Here is a 24,605-nt window from a genome sequence, read left to right as displayed (position 1 = left end):
TAGAAGTCTCCCTTCAGGACAATTTCACCTTTGCTCTATTCATGAGAGAATGAAGGAGGTCTGCTTCCAGTCCTTATTTTTCTCTCTCAAATGAAGAAGAATTAGGCTGGAGCACAATTTACAGGAACCTACGAACATACTAGTACTATATTCTCCTCGTGACAAGCTTGTTATCAGTTGCATCATCCGAGTAATAGGCGCATATCTGTAAGTTAATTCTTCGGGTATGTGACAAAGATGAATAGTACCTTCTCTTAATTAGCCAGAAACTCAGGACAGCCTTTCGGGCCTCCCAAGAGTTTCTGGTTTTGATTTTGAGATGACTAATGGTATTGTTTCCCAACAACACCACAACATTTACTTTCATCACTGAACAAGAGGGTTTCTTTCCCTCCCATTTCGGTTGAAATGCAGATGCTCGAGTGTATCTCTTTTTGGGCTTGATGGTTCTAGCCAAATGCATTCCATCATGGAATGCACTACCAGGCAACTCAGTACAACGAGTCGAGCGAGTGGTATACAGCTCTGCCTAGGTACTGCTAGCTCTCCAAGATTCTTTTTGGTTTAGTATTGATTCTCCTCTGTCGAGGATTAACTATCAATTCGAATCTCTCTGCCTGACAATCACAGACTTAGGTCTCTGGTTGGCTCGGAATTCTCGCATAATGCCCATCTCTCCTGCACCATATTTGCTGTTGTGAGAATTTTCAGACAGAGATATATCTCATCTGTATCATCTTTCTGTTTACCCCACATTGTAACAGAAGTCTGTAGCCTAGTCTTCTGTTCCATCACACCTGCCCTATTGGCCGGTGCAATGATGCAGTGATTTTCTTCAGACAATTTGAGTTTTGTCTTCTAATATACATTTCCTAATTCGTAGGGTGTTCAATTATTCTTTATTCATCCCGAATTGTAAATAAATAACGGAAGACTTCGCCTGTTCCCCACCTGACTAGCTCTGCTACCAAAGTAAATAGAAACTTCCTCCCTGATCCAACCCACAAGAAGCATTACTGAAAGACACTCCACCTTCATTGCAAGCTCCAACTTTCTCGCCGAGCAGCAATGAAATAGTGGAATAACTTTTTCAGTCCTGGAAAACAATAGGGATTAAGCTGTCTTCACTGGTTGGTGTCAGCAACAGGGCTTTTTGTATGATCAGAATTGTGAGAGTTTACTTCTCTCGATTCAACTGTGAAGACGTACGTCCACATTCACCTTAGTCATTCACTAGTATTATACTATTGTTTCTCCTTGGTTGAGATTCAACTACTGATGAGAAACTTTCTTGCCATCACGGGGACCTCGGTCTCTAGAAGGCACTTGACTCTCGTCTAATTTGCATATGCCTCGTGAGAATCATCATCTCATCTCTCAACATTGTTGGTGGACACTAGACGATTTGTGTGGTTGTTCTCAGCATAGCCCTTCAAAAGGCGGGTGTCATATTGTGACTTACTACTCAGATGCGTGGCAGTGCAATCAATCGGCATCTGTTGATGAGTCAGAGTCCCTCGTGATCTCCTGCATTGTGGACTTTGTATTGGTTGACCCAGATCAGTCATTACTTTATCCTATTGGTGTGTTGCTGTACCTATGATGGATCGACACCCTTCATTTAGTGTCGATGCCCTTATCCACTGCAGACTGCCTGTGCAGAAGTGTCCAGTGACACGTCTTTCTCCAAGTCTTACGAGATCATGGGAGACTTCTCTGCAGTTGGACAGCCAGTGGCTGGGTACATTTCATCACTCCAAAGATTTTGTCAGACCAGAAGATAGATGAGCTCTCATCGCTACCATATTTATATCTTTCATCCTTTGGTTCTGCCCACAGGTCCATGAAACCTCTTCTACTAGGACTTAGACCAGTGGTGGATGCTCACAGGTTGTTTGCTTACCTGGCTACTTCAAGAGGAGAAGTTGCATCTTGCCTATGGTGTGCGGTTCTATAGGTAAGAATACGGAGGTCCACTGTATTCTTCCCAGCCCTTTTTTGGATGAGTTATGGTTCCTCACTCATTTTGAAAAGGCCCAGAAGTCTGACTCTTGATCATGCAGCTCCTATACTCCAGTCAAGTTGTCAGAGGCAGGGCACCCCTTCTCGCTCCTTTACATTAATGCTGACCTCATGCCACCCCTCAACCTGAAACCTGAGCTGGAAAGCAAAGTCGGGTGTTTACATCCGGGCGGGCGGGCCTATCTGCCTTCCAGACGGTTGTTACTGCCTAACCACCTTGTTCAAGAATTTAACGGCTGTATTCCAGCCTACACTGAAAGTAATTCCTTATGTAAGGACCTCAGGTTTGTATAGTTAGGAAAAATACAATTTACTTTTAGAAATTGTGATTTTATGATGAAATTGATTAAAAAAAACAGGAATTTGTGGATATTTCTCACAGAAAAATACCGCGAATCAAGAGAACGCGAATACGGGGGCCCCACTGTATTGGATTCTGGTCTTCATCCAGGGCAGGGGCCCTTTTTTAGCTTTACGAGACTCAGTTGTACTTCCCGACTCCAAAGCCCCACCATATTATCTTATGCTGGCAATCTTTTATTTCAGTTTCATTACGCTATATGTAATGTATTGAGATAGAGCTTGTCCATGGTTCCCACACCCTGTTAAATGTGAAGTCAGCTATGTACGTAATTATACTGGGTAATTTCCATATACAAAAATAGATTTTCTGTATCTGCGAAGCTGTTCAAAGTCTGCGAGTCACGTACCGCAAACGTATCAAATATATTGTCTTTTCAAGTATTTTAGGTGGGGTGGGGGGGAGGGGGTTTCACTGGTATCTGAGAGAAAGGGTGGGGGGAATGTGAGACAAAGATTTCCTGCTCAGCCATTAGCCAAGACGGAAGGCTCCGCTTCACGCATTTGTGATGTCATAGCATAGTGTGTATGAATGATTGGTATCATCGTAATACGTATTATTCAGATCTGTGAAGTGTACAGGCGGTCCCCGGGTTACAACGGGGGTTCCGTTCTTGAGACGTGTTGTAAGCCGAAAATCGTCGTAAGCTGGAACATCGTCAAAAATCCTAAGAAAACCTTACTTTTAATGCTTTGGGTGCATTGAAAACTATGTAAACTGCATTCTTATGGCATTTTTCATCAAAAAAACCTTCAATTATTGATTATTTTGCATTTTTGGTGTCATATTTCATCTCCCAGATGAGCGTTGTAGGCGTCGTAACCCTGGAACATGCGTCGTAACCCGGGGACTGCCTGTATTCTGATCATCATCATCGCCATAGGTATTATTCAGATCTGCTAAGTGTATTCTGAAGGTTTCTGCTCAGCCATTGGCTAAAACGGAAGGCTCATACTCATGCATTAGTGATGTCATAGCGCAATGTGTATGAATGATCGGTGTCATCATCACCATACGTATTATTCAGATCTGCGAAGTGTATTCTGATCATCCGTATCATGTATGCATCTGCCTAGAAGTCGAAGAGGAAGACCTATTTTCTCGAAACTAAAAAAAGCTTGTCCTTAAGTTAAAGACGAAGGAAAGAGCATTTTCCATTTTGGCAGCAGTCGACAACTTGAAATCCGTCATTGCTGAACATAAAGTAATAATTTTTTGTATAGGTTAACTTGTTTTGACTAACTTTTGGCATTTGATCATTTATTTTTTTCTATTGTTGGAATAGATTTTGAGGAAAATCATTAGTAAAAGTGATTAAGTGTTAGAGAGAGAGAGAGAGAGAATCGTTTGATCTAAACTTTTCAAGAAACTGTCTTGTCATTCTATGTTGAATTTTGAATTTATATAATTTTTTTTTAAGAAATTGTAATTTCATATAAAATTTTGAGTTTTCATCCATTCTTTTTTATCATAGAATAAATAAATTTAGATAACGATTATACGTATAGTGAACATGATGGACAAAGAAACTGAGACAGGGGCTCATAACCAAGTTTGTTAGGCCTAACGGGAGTGAAGACACGCATGATCCACCAGTCCCAAAACCTCAAATGGTTCACAAAGCCTTCCTTCAGCAGAAGAACTCTTAGCGGAGGATTAGATAGAGGAGTTTGAAGGTTTTTTGGCAGAGGATAGGTAGAGGAAATTCCATCCCAAAGGTTTTTATTAAAGGAAATGACTGTATTGTATAGTACACTTGCACCCAATGGTGGCATTGTTTACCAGTGGGAGTTTTCACCATCTTGGGTGTAATTTTAAACTTTTTCAAGTTATTAAAACTTTTTAATGTTTTATTTATCCATAAGAACAATTTCATATTAGAAAAATTTACAGTATAGTACATAGAAAGTATTGGAAATGGGTAGTATAAAAAAAGTTTTACTGGGTAAGTTGCCGTTTGCCTTGGCCCAGTGGAATTATTCCCATAAGGTATGTATATTGAAATCTGCGATTTTCCAGTTCTGCGAGGCCGTGAATCGACCAAGTTCTCGCATAATTGGGGACCGTACTGTACGTATATACAAAACCTTATTTTATTATAATATAATTTTTAAAAAATATTTTTTGGGGTCTGGAATACATTAATTCTATTTAAATTATTCCTTATGGGAATTATTGTTTCGGTTTCCTTACATTTCGTGCTTTGTGGGAGGTTCTGGAACGGATTATGTACGAAAACTGAGGTTCCACTGTAGTTTGTTTTGCTCTGTTTTGTTTGTCAACTACATTTGGCTGTTGATGTCCATAGTACTCATAATAGGTTTGAATGTAACACTGACTGGCAGTTATGTGCCAAGTAGGATAGGCTGTTTTGAAAAATTGAATTACTAAGCCCTGATTCAGTTTAAGGGTAGTTTATAGAATGCTTTCAATCTAATGACATTCAATAGAAAAAGAAACTGGTGCCATAGGTAAGGATGGGTTAGGTAGCAGTGCCCTATGTTAGGTTACATGGCCAGTCTAGGGGTAAGCAAAGACCAAGCATCCGAAATTAAGTTAGGTGGAGCCAGTGAATGATGACAGGCACCTGATTAGAAAACAAAGTAAAAATTTAATGAAACCTAAAATTTTTTTTTTTCTTTCTTTTTACAGCTGGGAATGCAATAATCACAAAACTGCTTTTATTTACCTACTTTCTGCATTGACGTATTGATTTCATATTGGGGGGATGTTGGTTGGCTTTTGAGCAGTTCCATACATTTGATTAAATCCACAAACATTCAAAATGGACATGGAGCATGTTCTAGATATCAATTCTAGACACAGTATAGGCAGGCCCCAGTTATCAGTGGGGGTCTGTTCCGACCGTGTGACGATAACCAAAAAAGACGATTTTCAGCGCTTATTGGCGCCGATTTTCAGTTACTGGCACCTTTCATTGGCATTTGACACCAATAGCCAATACCCCGGTTACTGGCGCCAATAATAGGAAATCAGCATAAAACTGGATTGCCAATACAGTGGACCCCCCGTATTTCCGTTCTCCGGATTCGCGGACTCACACATTCGCGGATTTCTCTCGGGAATGTTTCCCTGCATTATTCGCGGTATTTTTCTATGAGAAATATCCACAAATTCCTGGTTTTTGTACAAGTAACTTACCCAGCAGATATATACTTAGCTATAGACTCGGTCGTCCCGACAGAATTTCAAAACTCGCGGCACACGCGACAGGTAGGTCAGGTGATCCACCATTCCCGCCGCTGGGTGGCGGGGTCTGGAACTATTCCCGTTTTCTAAGCCATAATTTCTCTGTCGGTTGAACGGACAACACCTATTGTTCGTTCCTCCATCTTGGATTTCAACTCGTTTGCCGAGAATTTGGATTGGTTTTTTGGTGACGTATTCTGTTTTTTCTCTGGCTTGGCATACGCTTATTGTGGACTGTTTTTCGACTTTGGTTTTGACTACTCTTTCACGATGTCTGACGCTAAGGCTTCACCTATGTTTAGAGTTTGCAGTAGGGAAGGTTGTAAGGTTAGGCTGCCTAAATCGGCATTAGATCCTCATAGTATTTGCGCTAAATGCAGGGAGAATGAATGTTCTTTTAATAACACCTGTGTTGAATGCGAGAACCTTACGGAGCTTGAATGGAAGGACTTATCATCATATGTTAGGAAGCTCGAGAGAGATAGAGTGAGAAAGGCTTCAGCCAGGTCATCTAGTAGATCTTGCTCTTTAGAACAAGAAGTTAACTCTCCTACTAACGATTTTCCCTTAGCCTCAGCTGCTTCTCCCTGTTCTGAATCCAAAGATTCTTCGTCAGAGAGGGAAAATGTTAAAGCTTCAATTAAGAAACTTCAAGCTCAGCTACGAGCTCTAAACCAAGGTAAGAGTGGTGATAGTGACTTGTGCAGTGTCCCCAGTGCAGTGGAGGGGGCGTCTGACCGGCTTCCTCATTGCTCCTAGGCCTAGACCGCTTCCAAACTCCCAGGACCAGGGGAGGGAGGAATGTCGAAAGCCGCAGGGAGGATGCAGAACATCCCCAACGGTCAGGCGTCCCTTCGGCAGATCCTGTTGTAAAGTCCCAGGCTGCCTCGGATTGCCGCAGAAAAAGGCGTCCTAAGGGAGTGTTTTTTCGGCCTCAGACTCTTCCTCTCCTAAACGAGGATGGAGTTCGGCCTCTCTTTCGCGCCCTTTGAAGAGAGCCTGGAAGGCGCCTAAAGGAGACGCGGCTGATTCCAGCCCAGAGCGTTTTCCCGAAGATTGGCCTTCGGGACCTAAGAAGACTAAACAAGAGGAGCCTTCTCTTCAGGATCCTACGAAGAAGTTTTTGTTTAATCTGCAAGAGCAGTTTAGCTTCTCTAGTAGGCTCCTTTGCTAAGGACTCGACAAGGAGGAAAGATGTTTCGCTCCCTGTTAAGAGTTCCGCTAAGCGCCCCTCTTCGTATAGGAGAGAACCCTCACAATCTCTAGGGCGTTTATCGCCTTCATCGAGAGACTCGTCTGATAGGAGTTGTTCTCCTAAGAGAAGAGTTCTTTCACCCTATAGGCTGTCTTCCCCGAAGCGCCCTCTGAGACGCCGCGAATCGAGCAGAAGTCTCGATCGTTTTAGTTTAAGGAACCGGGAAAACCGATTTAAGTATCAGGATCCTTTGGGTCTGCAGGACCAGGAGCCAGACAGGCGCAAAGAGGCAGCAAGACGCAAGAAAGGGCGTCAAGAGCCTCTCAGACCACAGGATTCAGGACGTCAGGATTCTGCTAGAAGGCAGGAATCAGGACGCCATGAGCCAGGACGCCATGAGTCAGGACGCCAGGAGTCAGGGCGCCAGGAGTCAGGGCGCCAGGAGTTAGGACGCCAGGAGGCAGGACGCCAGGAGTACGTTAGGCGTCAAGAGTTAGGGCGCCAAGAGCCTGTTAAGCGTCATGAATCAGGACGCGGGGATCTTTTCAAGCGCCCTGAATCAGGGCGCCAGGAGCCTAGCAAGCGCCACGAACCTGGCGAACCTAGACAACAAGAGTCTAGTAGGCGCAAGAGTGTTCCGACAGGCAGGAGCCTCACTCTTCGTATAGAAGTGCTAATGTTCAGCGCTCCCCTTCTCGGGAAAGGAGTTCTTCTCCCGGGAAGAGCCAGATCACTCCCAAGCGGTCTCCTTCTGTGGATCAGTTGGACCAGGTATCGGAAGACGACGAGCCTGTAGATGTAGCAGTTTCTGACTACAAGAGACTTTCTCTTTTGCTGCTAAAGGAGTTCGGAGACTCCCTTCATCCTGCTGACCCTCCTTCACCAGGATCGTTGATGTCTAGCACAAAAGCTCTCAAGTCGTCTTCCTTCGTCAAGATGCGCCCCGCTCTTTGTATGAAAAAGGCATTAAAGACTTTTTCAGAGTGGTTGACTTCCAGAAGGGAAGCGGGCAAGACAGTTTTTTCCTGCCCTCCTTCCAAGTTAACTGGCAAACCAGGAAGGTGGTACGAGACCAAAGAACCTATGGGGTTAGGCCTTCCTTCTTCCGCAGATGCGGATTTTGCTTCCTTAGTGGACTCTTCTAGGAGGAAGTCTTTGCTGTCTGCTAAGGCAACTTGGGGCATGTGTGAGCTAGACCACCTTCTAAAGGGCCTCTTTAAAACCCTAGAAGTCTTCAATTTTATGGACTGGGCTTTGGGAGCTTTAGCTAAGAGAGCTCAGGACACTGACTTTGTTTTCCATGGAGGAACTTTCGAGCGTCCTGGCTTGCCTGGACAGAGCGGTCATGGACGGTTCCGTAGAAGTTGCCTCTCTTTTTGGAACGGGAGTCTTAAAGAAGAGATCGGTCTTTAGCTCTTTTCTAGCAAGAGCAGTATCACCTTTGCAAAGGACATCTCTTCTTTTTGCACCGTTATCCCCGCACCTATTTCCACAGGAGACTGTTAGAGAGGTTTCTAAATCTCTTACGGAGAAGGCAACTCAGGATCTCCTCACGCACTCAGCCAAGAAGTTTAGGCCGGCAGTGCCTATAGAGAAAAAAGAGAGACCCTCTTTTGTACAGCCCTTTCGAGGTGCCTCCTCTTCTAGAGCCCTCTTAGAGGTCGCAGACCAGATAGAAGGAGTAGACCATCTAGAAGGTCCTTCGGGAAGTCTAGATGAGCAGGGAGTCCTCCAGACGAAAGTAGGCGCCAGACTACTCCACTTTGCCAAAGTCTGGGCGCAGAAGGGAGCGGACTCTTGGTCCCTCTCTATCCTGAAAAAAGGATACTTGATCCCCTTCAGGGAAAATCCTCCCTTGACGACAACTCCAAGGGAGTTGACTGCAAGATACTCGGATCCGGTCCGAAAGCTTGCTATTTTGCAAGCAGTGGAACAGATGATTTCCAAGGAAGCGGTAGAACTGGTTCAAGATCTCCAGTCTCCAGGATTCTACAATCGGCTATTCCTGGTACCGAAAGCATCGGGGGGATGGAGACCGGTTCTAGACGTCAGTGCCCTGAATTTCTTTGTATTGAAGAAGAAATTTTCAATGGAGACGTCTTCCTCTGTTCTATCTGCTCTTCGTCCAGGGGACTGGATGGTGTCCCTGGACCTTCAGGATGCGTATTTCCATGTGCCAATTCATCCGGCAGCAAGGAAGTATCTGAGGTTCATGTTCCAAGGGAAAGTGTTCCAGTTCCGAGCGATGTGCTTCGGACTTTCGACTGCCCCTCAAGTCTTCACGGACATCATGAAGAATGTAGCTTATTGGCTACATCTGGAAGGGATCAGGATCTCGTTATATCTGGACGATTGGCTAATAAGAGCCCAATCGGAGAAAAAATGTCTGGAGGACCTATTAGTTACTCTAAATTTGACAAAGTCCCTAGGACTTTTAGTAAATCGCGAGAAATCCATGCTGACTCCCCAGCAGAGTATTGTCTATCTGGGGATTCAGATGGATTCTCGGGATTTTCTAGCGTATCCTTCGCAGGAAAGAGAGAACGCTGCTTAGAAAAGGTGGCAGTCTTCTTAAGGAAAGAACAGTGTTCCGCGAGGGAATGGATGAGCTTACTGGGGACCCTCTCTCGATGGAACAGTTCGTTTCCTTAGGAAGACTACACCTATGACCCCTTCAATTTTATCTGAAGGAGAAGTGGGATTGGAAGTCCAACAATCTAGGAGATACATTTGCTTACAGAACCCTCGCCTAGCGTTGTTTGCAGACGCCTCAGATTCAGGGTGGGGAGCGACCCTAGGTTCGGAAGAAGTGTCAGGCACTTGGGAAGGAGAACAAGTGTCCTGGCACATAAACAAGAAGGAACTAACAGCCATTCATCTAGCTTTAGTTCATTTCGAGGAACAGGTCTCAGGTCTGGGATTCAGATTCACTCGGACAACACAACAGCCCTCGCTTATATAAAGAAACAAGGGGGGTGGGACGCATTCCCTTTTCCCTGTACGAATCAGCAAAGGATCTGCTGATTTGGGCTCAGGAAAGGAAGATCTCTCTCCTCACAAGGTTTGTGCAGGGAGAGAAAAATGTCCGGGCAGATCTGTTAAGCAGAAAAGAACAAGTCCTACCCACGGAATGGACTCTCAATCCTCAGATTTGCCACAACTTTGGCATCTCTGTGGGGAAGGCCCAATATAGACCTGTTCGCGACCAACAAGAATCACAGATTAGAGACCTATTGCTCCCCGATCTCGGGTCCACAAGCAGTAGCAGTAGACAGCTTTCTGCTAGATTGGACGGGCTTGGACGCATACAGCCTTCCTCCTTTCAAGATAGTAGGGGAAGTATTGAGGAAGTTCGCTTGCTCGGAAGGAACAAGAATGACCCTCATCGCTCCCTTCTGGCCAGCTCTCGATTGGTTCACAGAGGTGCTGGAGTGGTTAGTAGATTTTCCAAGATCGCTTCCACTAAGGAACGATCTTCTCAAACAACCCCACTTCTCTTCGACAGGTTTTCACAAAAACCTCCCCGCTCTAAGTCTGACCGCCTTCCAGACTGTCGAAGGACTTGTCAGAGCAAGGGGCTTTTCACGAGAAGTGGCGAAGGCTATTGCAAGAGCCAGAAGAGTCTCCACCTCTAAAGTATATCAGTCGAAGTGGGAGTTGTTTAGAAGATGGTGTAAGGGAAAGAAAATATCCTCTTCCAGTACCTCTGTAACTGAAATCGCAGAGTTTCTCCTATATTTGAGAAAAGACTGTAACCTGGCAGTTTCAACAGTGAAGGGTTACAGAAGTATGCTGGCCTCAGTTTTTCGACATAGAGGAATAGATCTGACGAATAATAAAGATCTTCATGACCTTATAAGGTCTTTTGAGACCACGAAAGAACATGTAATCAAGAAGCCTAGCTGGAACTTGGATGTGGTCCTCAAGTTCCTAATGTCGGAAAAATTTGTACCGTCTCACGCAGCTTCGTTTAGAGACTTAACGAGAAAGTCATTATTCCTTTTTGCGTTAGCACAGCCAAGAGAATTAGCGAGTTGCAAGCTTTGGAAGGTAAAGTGGGGTTTAAGAAGGATTCAGCGATTTGCTCCTTTAAAACCATTTTTTTTCTAGCAAAAAAATGGAAAATCCCTCAAAGCCTTGGCCAAGAAGCTTTGAAATAAAAGGACTATCTTCATTAACAGGGAGAGAACTAGAAAGACTTTGTGTCCAGTCAGGGCACTCAAGTTCTACCCTGGAGAGAAGAAGTGCTGAAAGGTACAGAAGAAAGTCTTTGGTGCTCTGTAAGAGATCCGAAAAGATCGATTTCTAAGAACGCCCTTACATACTTCATAAAAGATGTAATAAGGGAAGCTCACCTTAAGTGCGATGAAGAGCATCTCAAGGTTCTCAGAGTGAGAGCTCATGAAGTGAGAGCCATAGCTACATCTATGGCATTTCACAAAACATGGTCTCTTCAGGCTCTTATAGAGTCGACGTTTTGGAGATGTAATTCTGTGTTCGCCTCGAATTACCTAAGAGACGTTAAAATTTCGTACGAAAAGTGCTTTGCTCTGGGAGCGTATGTTTCGGCGAATTCAGTGCTGGGAGAAGGGGCTGAGGCTAATCCTTCCTAATTTAGTTTAGTGCTTAAATTACTTTTTTATTGGTGGTTGTTTTTATTGGTTAATTGTCAGAGGGAATAGGAAACCCTCTACAATTCATAGATTATAACAATACTAACATGGTCAGGTGATCGGGATTGGCTTCAGTGCTCTTTGTGATTTTTTAATAACCTTAACTCTGTCATGTAAGAGGGCGAGTCCCCATTGATATGACAAAAAGGATCAAGGCTCTACCATGTAAGTGGGTCAGCCCCATTGGTACGATCCAGTATAGGCTCTGTCGCGTAAGCGGGCTAGCCCCCATTGACACGATCCAAAGAGTTATTCAACCATAGGTTCATTTCTCGTTGAAACTCTTGAGGCAGGCAGACTCATCGACAGTAGTCATGAAGTCTTCAGCCCAATCAGGTAGGAACTATGGATTATGTTATCCAAGAACATAAGTTGTTTTTTCCCTGTTTTTTAATGTATTTAGTTTAAGTATTATTTTGTTTTTAGCTGTCTCTTGCCCGCCACCAAGGGTGCCAATCAGCTAAGTATATATCTGCTGGGTAAGTTACTTGTACAAAAATGATATTGTTAAGATACAATAAAGTTTTGTACATACTTACCTGGCAGATATATACGATTAATGGCCCACCCATCCTCCCCTCAGGAGACAGGTGGAAGAGAAATTATGGCTTAGAAAACGGGAATAGTTCCAGACCCCGCCACCCAGCGGCGGGAATGGTGGATCACCTGACCTACCTGTCGCGTGTGCCGCGAGTTTTGAAATTCTGTCGGGACGACCGAGTCTATAGCTAAGTATATATCTGCCAGGTAAGTATGTACAAAACTTTATTGTATCTTAACAATATAATTTTTGTTATCAATTTCATCATAAAATGCACTTTTTGTGATAAAACTATTAAAAAAACCAAGTATGAAAATTTTTAGTGGTTTTTCTTAAGTTTTAACTAACAAAATAGGCTGTTTTTAGCATTTTTATAGGGGTTCCAAACATTCGCGGATTCTAACTATTCACGGGGGTGTCTGGTACGCATCCCCCGCGAATACGGGGGGACCACTGTAACTGAGCCCGCTGATAACCAAGCAGTGCCTGTACATAGAAAAATAACTTTTGTAAAGTTCTTTCTGTGTAATGTGTCTTGGTAGTGACCCTTTGAGAATGCACCACTGTTCCTATAGTGTTTTTGTGTGCATTCAGGCTACTCGGACTAACGATGTTAACACCAAGATTAACTGCGTTATGCATGCAATAATGATCCCAGATGTGGTTTCTGGAAGTACGTTGTCCGGCAAAACAACAACCAGAGCAGAGTTTCAGCAAAGTGGTCCAGAACAACTTTGAAAAAAGTCTCAAGTGTCTGTTGGTCAATGCTAACAAACACAGCATCCATCAACCTTATGGCCACGATTGTCCTTCTGTTTCCCAAATTTACCGTTGTCAATCTCATCAAAATGTCCAGGACCAACAATTTTTCTTATTATCAACCAGCAGTATCTCACAATAAACATTTTGACAGAAATTGTTCCAGTCTACCGTCATGGACGATGATAAGAGGTACAATTGAACTTCTCACTGTGCACTGTTTGATTCTCTTTGCAATCAAAATATGTGTACTATTATGATTCATAGAAACATTTATTATTATTAAAAGACAATCCATGCCAAGCCAATAACTTCTTTTGGCACTTCCGATTCACACAGCGCCACATGTAGGTTGATTGGGCAATGTGCATGTTGGGTCTGCCATTGAAGAATTGTCTGTTATTGCACACACTGCACAGACCAGAATAATCACAGAGAAATCCTTTTTGATTAAGCCACTTAGTTAATTCACCACTGTTGCAAAGAAATTGAAGTAAAGTCAGGCAAAAGACAATGACAAAGAAAATATTATCATGACTCTCCTTCTTGGTAGTCAGAAATGGAAAGAGAGTGACTTTGAATCTTGGCGTGGGTCTGTGAATCATATTGATAAGACACACACTGATTGCTTAGATCTACCAAAAATAACATTCCTTCAACTTGGGGTCATAGATGAGGCTGAATTGTGCAAAAGAAATAAAAACTTATTCATTGCATCATTCTCTGTCACAGTACTGCTCATCCTAGTGATGAGTTTAAAAAAATGTAAGGGAATGAGCATAGATCACACTGGCATATCAAAAATTGACTTGCATTGGCTAAAAATATGAAATTGAAAAGCCACCTAATGTTCATAAGAAGGACCATTGCCACTTTCAAAATCTTTTAACTGAATTATTGACATTGTAAGACCATTTTTCGTGTTTTAGGACATGCTGAACAAATGTTCTGTATCACTTTTGGCTTTGAGGATTGGATAATCAAATATAGCCATTGGTTGTTTGTTTACTTGCTATTGGCAGTCATTTTTCATGGTATGTATTCCTTTATTTCGTTACCAGTGTGAAATACACTAATTTTCTTGATAGGATCGATTTTTGTGATTTTGATGGTGTTAACATTCATTTTTGCCCTAGGCCTACCTATGTAATTACCCTATCCATTAGGTTACAATACCCATATGTCGATAATTGGAGACCTCAATAAGATACAGGACTTTCTGGTAGGGAATGCAGTCTGACCTAAACCAACCTAGGGCTGTGCATCCTACCCCAACTGGGTTCTCACTCCAGCCTAACATGACCTAGAGTATGCAGGATCATGGTTTGGGAGGAGGGAATATTCCTTGGCTTCTCATGCACCCCTGACCTAATCTTAGATCGTTGAGTATTCGGGTATTCTGTATAGCCCAGTCATTTGTGGCCCTCTTCACCATTGTTTTCAAAGGGAATTAGCACCATTGTTTTCAAAGGGAATTAGCAGCCCCTAGGCTTCCCAAACTTTCCCTAACATGAAGATTATGATCATGTTTATGTTAGGTTAATCAAACATATTAATAAACATTACCTTAATATAATTTATCTAGCCCTAAATCCCCAAAAACCGCACCAAAATTTACCACATTGGCAACCTGTTACCTCCTATTCTGTCCGCCAGTTGGCAACACTGTCGTTGACAGATACGAAAACCTTCCCTCAAATCAGTTGTTAACGAGCGCCCGTGTTGTTTACATCACGGCCGCTCTTTATAAATTTCCTTAAACATTTTTGTGCCTTTAAAGCTTTCATTATTTGTTAAATGAAACTTTATATGAATTACCACTCACGCATTACATCACGAAATAGTGAATTAACTTTGATTTCTGTTGTGGTCCTTATCTTAAATTACGAACTTTTGCGCGACCCGGAACTACTGACCTGTCCAATTCTACAATGGATTACCAAGAAATTACGATGCTTCCTTCTGCCAGCAACATCAGGAACTGCCCGGTTTGTGGGACAAGGATGAGTAGCAGGGAGTATGAACCCCATGACATTTGTAGTTCTTGTCGTGGACAGGTTTGTGACTTGACTTCTCGTTGTGACGTATGTAAGCCCTGGTCTGACGAGGATATGACTGCTTATATGAAACGCCAAACAATCTTGCAGCGTAAAAGATCGGTTAAGGAGAAAAAGAAATCGATTGCTAAAACTGTATCTAACGAATTCTTTGACTTGGGCGCTCATGATTCTGGCTCTTCGGTTTCGGTATCGTACGACTCCGATTCCGAATTAATTGATGCTTTGCCCCCTGTACAACCGGTAATTAGTGAAGTTAGTTCTGATGTAGATTCGAAGATTTTGGCAATGGAAACTACCTGGAAACAGAATTTTAAGAAATTACAGCTTAGTCTAGATAGAGATATTTCTGCTAAGTTTAACAATCTGTCAGAGAATTTTCAAGAAGCCTTTACTAGAATGTCTAACACACTTTTAGATTCATTTTCAGCTCCTCGTCAGGTACCTGTCGACAGCACCATGGGTAACGGTGCGACAGATACCCCGGCTTGTGAACAACCCCGTCGTGGCGAAGGCCATAGGGGGGATCCGGTCCGGGCAGGTGCCTAACGAATCTTTACCCAACGTGTCCCCTGTTAGTCCGTAACAGTGCCAAAGGGCGCTTATTTAGGAGAAGGGGGAGGGATATTAGTGTCAGACCTAAGATAGCTAGTCGTCAGGATTTTACTTCAGAGGAAGTTTCTAAGTTAGGATCTGACGATGATGATGATGATGACGGGGATTCGTGTGATATTGATGTTTCCTCGAATGGATGTCATGATGTAGAATTCAAGAAACTTTTTTGATTAATTTGAGTTTTCTTCCTCAGGCGAGGCCTAAAGAGCAGAAGCAGCCTCCGCCTCGTTGTATTACAGAAGGGATTTTTCTTGACGGTCCTTCCCGGTCACGGGAATTTTTACGTTTTCCCTTTGCCCAGAGGTTCGCGAGAGTGAGGACGGACGTTGCCGCTAAACTCTCGAAGGTGATCGGGGAAGGGAAGAGGAAGCTCTCTTCTCTTCTACGACATCGGAGAGGAGTTTACCAGGTGGCGGATGATTCTTCATTCTCTCGAAACCCCCCAGCCAAATCCTGATTTTGTCCGACTTTCAAGTCAACCCTTGCCTTCTAAGGCTTCGGTCTCTGTCTTCAATTGAAGATTTTTATTGCTATGGAGGCTGTTATGAGCTCCTTACAAGAAGCTCAATCCTTCAATATGTGGGTCCTCGGAGGGCTTTTAATGTATATCAAGGACTCCGGGTTTGTTCCTCCTGATGCTCTCTTTTTGAGAAATTCTGCTCATCCATTTCAATCGCTTCTGTACATCAGAACGAGCTTGGCTTGGCATTCAAACTGCAGGCCGACTTTCTTTTCTAATTTATAAGGCGTAACCTGTATGTTGGTCGCCAGTATTACCCCTTCCTCTGTTTATCGGAGATTCAGAGAACCCGTCTGTTGTCCTCTTCTCCTTTTGGCGATTTCCTTTTCGATATTTCTGTGCTTTCTGAGGTTTTGAAGGAACATCAAGGTGATGCCTCTTCCCAAGCTCACTGGGCCTTATCAAGAGCTTTTTCCTCTGGTCTTCCTCCCATCCTTCAAGGAGTAAGCGTAAGTTTAGGACCAGATCTGTACCTTCTGCTCCAGCCCAACAACCTCCTTCTGGCTCTTTTTTCCAGAGTACATCTCAGGTTGCTGGTGCTTCTTCTTCATCCTCTGGTGCTCACCCTTTGAAACGCGGGAGAGGTTCTTGGCGTGGCTCCAAGGGCAGAGAAAGAGCTCAACCTCCAGGAGGACCTTCTTCTTCTTCTTCTTCCTTGTCTCTGCGTAAGAATTTTTCGGAAGTAGGAGTCATCACCCTCGCCTGGAGACCGCAGTAGGAGCTTGTCTCTCCCGCCATTGGTCAGCTTGGCAGGGGAGAGCGGTGGATGCTTTGGGTGGTGGAGGTCCTGAAGGAAGGTTACGAGATCCCTTTTGTTTCCAGACCTCCACTTTCCAATCGTCCTCTCGAGTTCAGCAGTTATTCCCCTCACTCAATCAGGGGTCAAGCCTTGGAGAAGGAGACTTTCGGCCCTCTTGGAGAAGGATGCCATAGAGGAGCTCCTCCTTCTCCCGGGTTTTACTCTCGGATGTTTGTAGTTTCTAAAGGCCTCGGGTGCCTGGCGCCCCATCATAGATCTTTCGGTTTTGAACAAGTTCATTCTAAAGTCCAAGTTCAGGGATGGAGACGGTCCAGACTGTTCTTTCATCCGTCAGGAGGGGGGACTGGATGATTTCCATCGATCTGCAGGATGCTTATCTGCAAATCCCCATCCATCCAAGAAGCAGACCTTACCTTCGGTTTTTTCACGGACTCGGGAGTTTTTTCCGTTCAAGACCCTTTGTTTCGGCCTCACCACTGCTCCACAGGGTCTTTTCTTCGGGTGATGGCTCCTGTTTCAGCTATTCTGCATCAGTTAAATGTAAGGATGCTTCGGTATCTGGACGATTGGCTAGTCCAGGCCGAATCTCTAGAGAAATGTCTCCGGTCGAGGGAGATAGTTCTGTCTCTTTGTGTCGAGTTGGGCATTCGTGTCAACTTCGACAAGTCCAATCTAATCCCTTGCCAGATCATGACTTATCTGGGGATTGTTTTGAATTCCCAGATTTTGAGGGCTTCTCCCACTCAGAAACGGATAGACAAGCTTCTGAGTCTGATCGAAGAATTTTGTCCTCCGTAATGCAGCCAGTTTCTCTTTGGAGGTCTCTCCTGGGCCATTTGTCATCCCTCATCCAACTGGTTCCCGGAGGTCGTCTCAGAATGAGGTCCCTTCAGTCGACACTTCGCCAGTCATGGGATTTCGTGTCCGAGGACACGATAGTCGCCTCTTCTCCACAATGTCGGAAGGATCTCCGTTGGTGGATGCAAGTTCACCGCCTCAAGTCAGGGACATCTCTTCTTTCGGTTCCTCCGGACCTAATGTTTTGGTCAGACGCCTCGGATCAAGGTTGGGGCGCACACCTGGGCTCCGAAGCCGCTTCGGGCCTTTGGTTAGAGGAGGAGAGGAGCATGTCAATAAATTGGAGGGAACTGAGGGCAGTGTACCTAGGCCTTCTTTCATTTCAGGAACAACTGTTGGAGTCGGTTGTCGCGATCTTTGTCGACAACACCACAGCAGTCTCGTACTTGAGAAACCAAGGCGGCACACAGTCGGATCTTCTCACTCAAGAAGCCCGATCAATCCTGTGTTGGGCAGAAGACAGGGGGATTACGTTGGTCCCTCAGTTTATCCTGGGCCATCACAACGTCTTAGCAGACGCCTTGTCGAGACCGAACGAAGTTCAAGGGTCGGAGTGGACACTTTGCCAGGAAGTCTTCGACAGCCTCAGGAAGAAATGGCCTGTCACAGTCGACTGTTTGCCACCCCCACTGAATTTTCGGTGCCAGATATTCTTCGCCCCTTACCAGACTCTCAGAGTGCCGGGACAGACTCTCTTTTGCAGGACTGGGAGGGACTTCAAGCCTATGCTTTTCCTCCGTTCTCTCTGGTGAGGTCAGTCCTCAACAAAGTGAGGGCAACCAAGCGTCTGGATCTCACCTTGATCGCCCCCTTCTGGCCACAGAAGGAGTGGTTTCCCGACCTTCTGGAAGCACTGGTGGAACCCCCATTCGCCTGCCAGAGAGACCAGATCTTCTCAAACAACCCCATTTTCAATCGGTTCCATCAGAGGCTCCACATGCTTCATCTTCATGCCTGGAGACTGTCAGGAGGTTCTCCAAGCACGAAGGGTTCTCCTCCAGAGTGGCGCGACAGTTGGCTCTTGCCAGGCGACAATCAACCAGAGTAAATTATCAGGCTAAATGGTCGGTTTACAGACGTTGGTGTAAGTCTCAAGGACATTCAATTTCTAGACCTTCCTTACCAGAAAGTAGCGGAGTTTTTAGTTCATTTACATCATGACAGGGCCCTGTCACCTTCGTGCATTAAGGGTTATAGGTCTATGCTTTCCTATGTTTTTAAGGCAAGGCTTCCTGAGATCTCTTCATCTTTATGTCATTAGAGATTTACTTCGATCTTTTTCCCCTATTCTCGACCCAGGCCGCAGTGTTCGCCTCCGACATGGGACGTTAACAAAGTCCTTCAAGCCTTAAGGTTCCCTCCTCCGTTTTGAGCCTCTGAATTCTGCAATTTAGGGACCTCTCTTCTAAGACACTCTTCCTTGTCTCACTGGCTACAGCCAAGAGGGTGGGTGAACTGCAAGCACTCTCTTTTCTGGTTGCCAGATCTGGACAAGACATGATTTTGTCATACCTTCCTGAATTTGTCGCAAAGACTGAATCGTCTGATAATCCCATTCCCAGGTCTTTCGTACTGAAGTCGCTGGTCGACTTTGTTGGTAATTTAAATGAGGAATTAGTTCTTTGCCCTGTTAGGGCTCTCTCATGTTATTTACGCCGCACGAAGGACATTCAGGGTCGTCCCCGTCATCTGTTTGTTTCACCCCGAAATGTCAAGAGACCTATTTCAAAGAATGGTGTATCCTTTTTTTCTCAGAGATCTGATCGTTAAAACTGGTGGTTCGGCTGCTGGGGAAGACCAGACGCCGAGAGCACACGGTATTAGAGCAGTTGCTGCATCAGTAGCTTTTATGAAGAATGTCTCAGTCGCCAAGGTGCTTGAGGCGGCGACTTGGCGTTCTAATTCTGTTTTGCCTCTTTTTACTTGAGGGATATTTCTCTAGTTCTAGGCGACCTTCGTTCTTTGGGCCCGTTGGTGATGGCAGGACAGGTCGTCAGACAGGAGAATTAGGTAGTCTTCCTGTTTTACGTTTGGTTGCTACCTGTATATTATTCATTAATTTGTTTTATATATTTTTTGTTTTTGTATTATAACCCATGGCAGTTTTTGACGTAGTTATAATGGAATTAGGCAGTTTGGTATTTAGGTGTTTTTGATGACAAGGACTGACTGCTTGGCAACTCATGCTGCTTCCATTTTCAGTGTGAAATGGTTCCAGCCACTGGGTTGTCGGCACTGGCGACTACGCTTCTCCCAGAGTCGATGCTGACCTAGGACTAGCCACTGGTTCGCTTGTCCTGACGACTCCTGCTTCTTCCACTGTCCTGGTCAGGGAATTAGTCGATGGATCGTCTGCTGTCATCTGGTGACTCGCTCACCATCTACTTTTTGTCGCCTTTTTGCTCCGCGGTCCTTTCTCTTGGCACCAGAAAGCTCGAGTTAGGAGTTGCTCATGAGCCGATTCGTTGCTGGCGACTTCGGGTTGCGTTGATACACCCCCAAGGTTTGCTTAGCTTTGAATCGCCCAGACAGTCCAGACACTCATCCTTTAGGGAAAGAATAGTGCTTGATAGTCTTCAGGGTGCAGCCTTGCTGTCCGCAATTCGTCTGACTGGTCACCTGGTCGGTCACCTGACTTTAGTACAGACGGACTGACTATGCACTTACTCCTTGTCCTGTGCTACCGCAGTTGGTGGCATTATGGTAGGAGACTTTGAGTTGTTAGTATCTTTGACCTTGGGTTGAGTTTTGACTGCCTATGATATATATTTCTTTGTTTGTTTTCTCCTATTCTGTCCGAAGGGGAAATTGTATTCAGATTCCCTCCTCCTTTTCAATGTGGTTAATCGGGCTAGATAAATTATATTAAGGTAATGTTTATTAATATGGAATTTTTATTCTAAAATTAATATTAATAATACTTACCTGTATAATTTATCTAGTCCCACCCATCCTACCCCACGATCTGCCTATCACAACTGATTTGAGGGAAGGTTTTCGTATCTGTCAACGACAGTGTTGCCAACTGGCGGACAGAATAGGAGGTAACAGGGTTGCCAATGTGGTAAATTTTGGTGCGGTTTTTGGGGATTTAGGGCTAGATAAATTATACAGGTAAGTATTATTAATATTAATTTTAGAATAAAAATTCCATTTCTAATAATATTGTTGTTTTCAATTTGAAGCAACCCCCCCCCCCCAAAAAAAAAAAAAAAAAAAACCCCCAAAAAAAAAAAAAAAAAAAAAAAAAAAAAAAAAAAAAAAAAAAAAAAAAAAAAAAGATAATGCATGTGTGTATTGGGTGGAGGAGGGCACTAGGAATCCATCTGGAAGCCAAGGGGATGCCAGCCTGAAAAAGTTTGGGAAACTTATCTAAATTGTCAAAAACTTCAATTATCACTCACGTTTCTCTTTCAGCAAGTGGGAGTAAAAGTTCATCATGTCCTTGGGTCAGTTGACTGCAAATTATACAGATTCAGAAGGGGAAGATGATGAGCAGACCAGTGTTGGAGATAGTTCACATAAATCCTCTCCTGCAGTCTTGAGAGTTTCAGAACTGAGGGATGAAGGAAGCAGAAAGGAAACTCCTCTTAGTGTCCGCTCAGCTGAATCAGGCACTAACACGCCACAAAAAAAGGTACAACTTGGTCGTTTGCCTTCTCAGTATTCCTTAGTTTATGGCTCACAGGTAAATTTTTCATATGGTAGTAATTTTTTTTTTTTTTTTTTAGTATTTTATCATATATTTTGAGGAAATAAAAAAAATATCTAAATATACTGTACACTATCTACAATAACTGGAGTGTACAGATTAATCTTGCCCTTTCAGTTCAGAATGTTTCATGATTGAAATATTAATTCTACTTTGTGCATTTTTATTTTAGGCACTAGAACTTTGGCTCTCGATAGTATTTGAGGGATTAGCTATTCTTGAAGATGCATACGCAGTTCAGTATTCTACCACAAGTTCATATACGTACTAGATTATTTCTTTTAATTTCCTACAGTGTTGCCTTTTGCTTTTGTTATTTCTTTTATCACAGTAGTATGCTACTTGAGATGTCATGGCCATCTTTCCATTTATTCTAGATAGCCAGGTGAAAAGATTGATGGCTTGATTTGGTTTTCAGAATGAATTCTATGAGATAAATGTTTTTTCACCTTGCAGTTAGGATGTCATTTTATTGACCCCTTTATTACCTTGAGATTTTTTGAGTCCAAGTGCTAAGAACTGCATGACATTGTTTTTTATTGTTTCTGTGCTTTACCTTTACAGTTAAACAGATTGGTATCCTATGCCAATGAAGATGATGACGATGAAGGAGAGGACCTAGAGAGAGAGGAAGAGGAGGAGCCAGATGAAGGTACATATCGAAGTATAATATAAACATATTTTTTAACTTTAAACTATTTTTCTGAACATGGGATGGCTCTAAGAATAAAAAAACACTATTTAAGTCATTCTCAGAATTATGCTCTTAACTGCTAGATTATGGATGAACCTTTTGTTCATAAATTACTGTATTCACAAAATGAATCCCTGTAAAGACCTATAGAGAAGGCTTAACAGTAGTACAGCAAACTATCACTGCACAACACTGTGCCATTTACCTCTTTGTTTTCATACATTCAACTTCCCTGACAGATATATACTTAGCTATAGACTCCGTCGTCCCCGACAGAAATTCGAATTTCGCGGCACACGCTACAGGTAGGTAGGTCAGGTGATCTACCGTCCCGCCGCTGGGTGGCAGGAATAGGAACCATTACCTTCTAGAACCAGATTTTCTCTGTCGGTCATGTTGTAAACATACGTTTGTGGTATCTCCTGACTTGATTTTCGTTTTTCGTCATCCGATTCTTCATTGAAAGGAAAATAGGGTGGAGTTCTGACAAGCTATCGAGACCTTCTAAAAGATCGTGGAAATCGCCAGCTTGGGATTCTAGCCCGGAAAGTTTTCTGGAAGACTATCCACCTGAGAAGAAGAAGAAAGAGATTTATTCATTAAATCCTCCTTCCCCTAGATCGGATATGGAGAAAGAAGACGCTGCTACAAAGATCCTAGGAGAAATGCAACAGCAGATATCTTCGTTAATGGAAATTTTGAAGAAGGATCCTCCCAGGAGAAAGGATCACTTCCTTCCTGTTAAGAAATCCCGTCCGATAGAAGTCTTTGACAGCTCGGACGAGGCGGCCAGGCGCAAAACGCCGACAAGGCGAGAGGATTATAAAGAGGCGCCTGAAACGAGGCTCAAAGCGCCTGAAGCACCTGAAATGAGGCGCAAAGCGCCTGAAGCGCCTGAAACGAGGCGCAAAGCGCCTGAAGCTATGAACCAGGATCTTCATCAGAGATGGAGTTAAAGGCGGACCGAGAGGCTCCTCTTTCAGGAATTTTCGCAAGAATGCCTGATTCTGCGAAAGGTGAAAGACATTCGAGGCCTTCTCCTGATAGGGACGGGAGTTGTCGCACAGGCAGTCGTCGCCCTTCTCAGGATAGTCTTAATGCAATTAAGGCAAGTGCAACATCGGCCTTTTCCTGGCAGGGACTCAAGATGTCGCACAGGCGGCCGTAGCCCTTGTCAGGTTAGAGTCGGTACTGCTAAAAGCCCTTCACCTTATGAAAGGAGGCGCTCTGCTCCGGTTGCTCATTCTTCTCCCAACTTGATGGACAGGAAATGGAAGATAGATCGGAATTGGAAGCCAATAAGGGGGCAGGTCTCTCAGTTTATAAGACCTTAGAGACCTTTTTTTATTGAGAGAATTAGTTCATTACTAGTAAGAGGATATTAAAATCATCCCCCTTCTAAAAATAATGCAACCAACCATTTACAGAAAGAGTGGCAATCGTTTGGAAATTGAACAAGATTCGTACGAGCTCTCATTCATTGATTAGAGGCTCTTCCAGATAATAGAGGCGTGGAATACGGCCTTATCTCCAAGAGAATAAAAGTTTGAGGGATTCTCTTTGATCCTAGGTTTTCATTGCGATCTCTTTTGACTAATACTAATTCGGAAAAGAACAAAGAGAGTAAGATTTCCATTCTCTCTCTGCATCGGAGAGGAAAGAATGTAGTAAGAAGATTTGGTGTATACGACTACTGAATGACAAGTCATATACACATACCATAGTTGCCTTTGTGGTTCGCTACGGAATTATCTATATCCTTATAGGAATTTCCTAGTAAGGACTTCGCTTAAAAGGTTTGTTACGACAATACCTACTCAGCTTCAGTATTTAACAAAGGTTGTTTGGCTTAAATTTGCATTATTGAGAGCTTCCTTAGGCTCGAGAATAATTTTATTATATTCCTTCATTGAATGGAGTAACTGGCAACTCAGGATGAATGCAGCCAGGCAGCGAACGAGACGGCTGTCATTGTAGGCCAATACAGTACCATCCAGTTCTTGGTCATGAACAGTCGGTTACATCTCTCTCTCCAACGGGATCGAATGGTTAACCGTATAGTATTCCCCCTACAATCATGGACTTAGCCTCGAATTGAGGGGATTTATAGGCAAACATGAATAACATGGTATTCGTTTTGCTAAGGAGTTTTCAATAAAAAGATCACTTACGTATAACCTTGCGGTAATGTTTACCACAATGTATCAGCATTATATGAATGAGACTACCATATGAATTTAATGCAGTAGAGCTATATATATTAATTGATGCTCTCATGCTTACAGAAGCAAAATATTGGACTTGCTAACTTTTCGATATAGCGAGTTATTAATCGAAGGGTTCAGTAGCCTCTCTGACAGCAGGCTCAGTAACGGCACGGTTCGTTCCTGATTTCGTTCCCCGTCTATCTTGAAGGGGGCTCGATCCCAAGGAGGGACGAAATGACTTAAATCAATTAAGCCATTTCCACAGCTCTCTCATATTTCAAGAAGTATTGAGAATCTCTTTTTTTCGCCTCTGTTTGCGTTAACAAGAGAGAATCTGTTCGGAACACAGACACGGAACGTAACGATCCTTAAGAGGTTCGTTGCACGTCTGTGAGAACCTTCTCGATCGACAATATAACTA

At 43.6% G+C, this 24,605-nt stretch overlaps 1 protein-coding gene across 3 annotated transcripts in view; it reads left to right on the top strand.

Annotated features, from left to right (window-relative positions):
- Positions 1-24,605, top strand: part of LOC135206637 (SAP30-binding protein-like) — a 142,614-nt gene that overhangs the window by 31,803 nt on the left and 86,206 nt on the right. For all 3 annotated transcript variants that reach the window (XM_064237987.1, XM_064237986.1, XM_064237988.1), the window contains exons 2-3: positions 20,989-21,208; positions 21,848-21,935. In XM_064237987.1, the coding sequence (XP_064094057.1) occupies positions 21,011-21,208; positions 21,848-21,935 (286 nt within the window). In that variant the 5' untranslated portion in view covers positions 20,989-21,010. The remainder of the gene's footprint in view (positions 1-20,988; positions 21,209-21,847; positions 21,936-24,605) is intronic.

The sequence above is a fragment of the Macrobrachium nipponense genome, chromosome 31 (genome assembly GCF_015104395.2).
Source record: "Macrobrachium nipponense isolate FS-2020 chromosome 31, ASM1510439v2, whole genome shotgun sequence".
Taxonomy (NCBI): domain Eukaryota; kingdom Metazoa; phylum Arthropoda; class Malacostraca; order Decapoda; family Palaemonidae; genus Macrobrachium; species Macrobrachium nipponense.
This window is presented reverse-complemented; position numbering and strand designations above follow the sequence as displayed.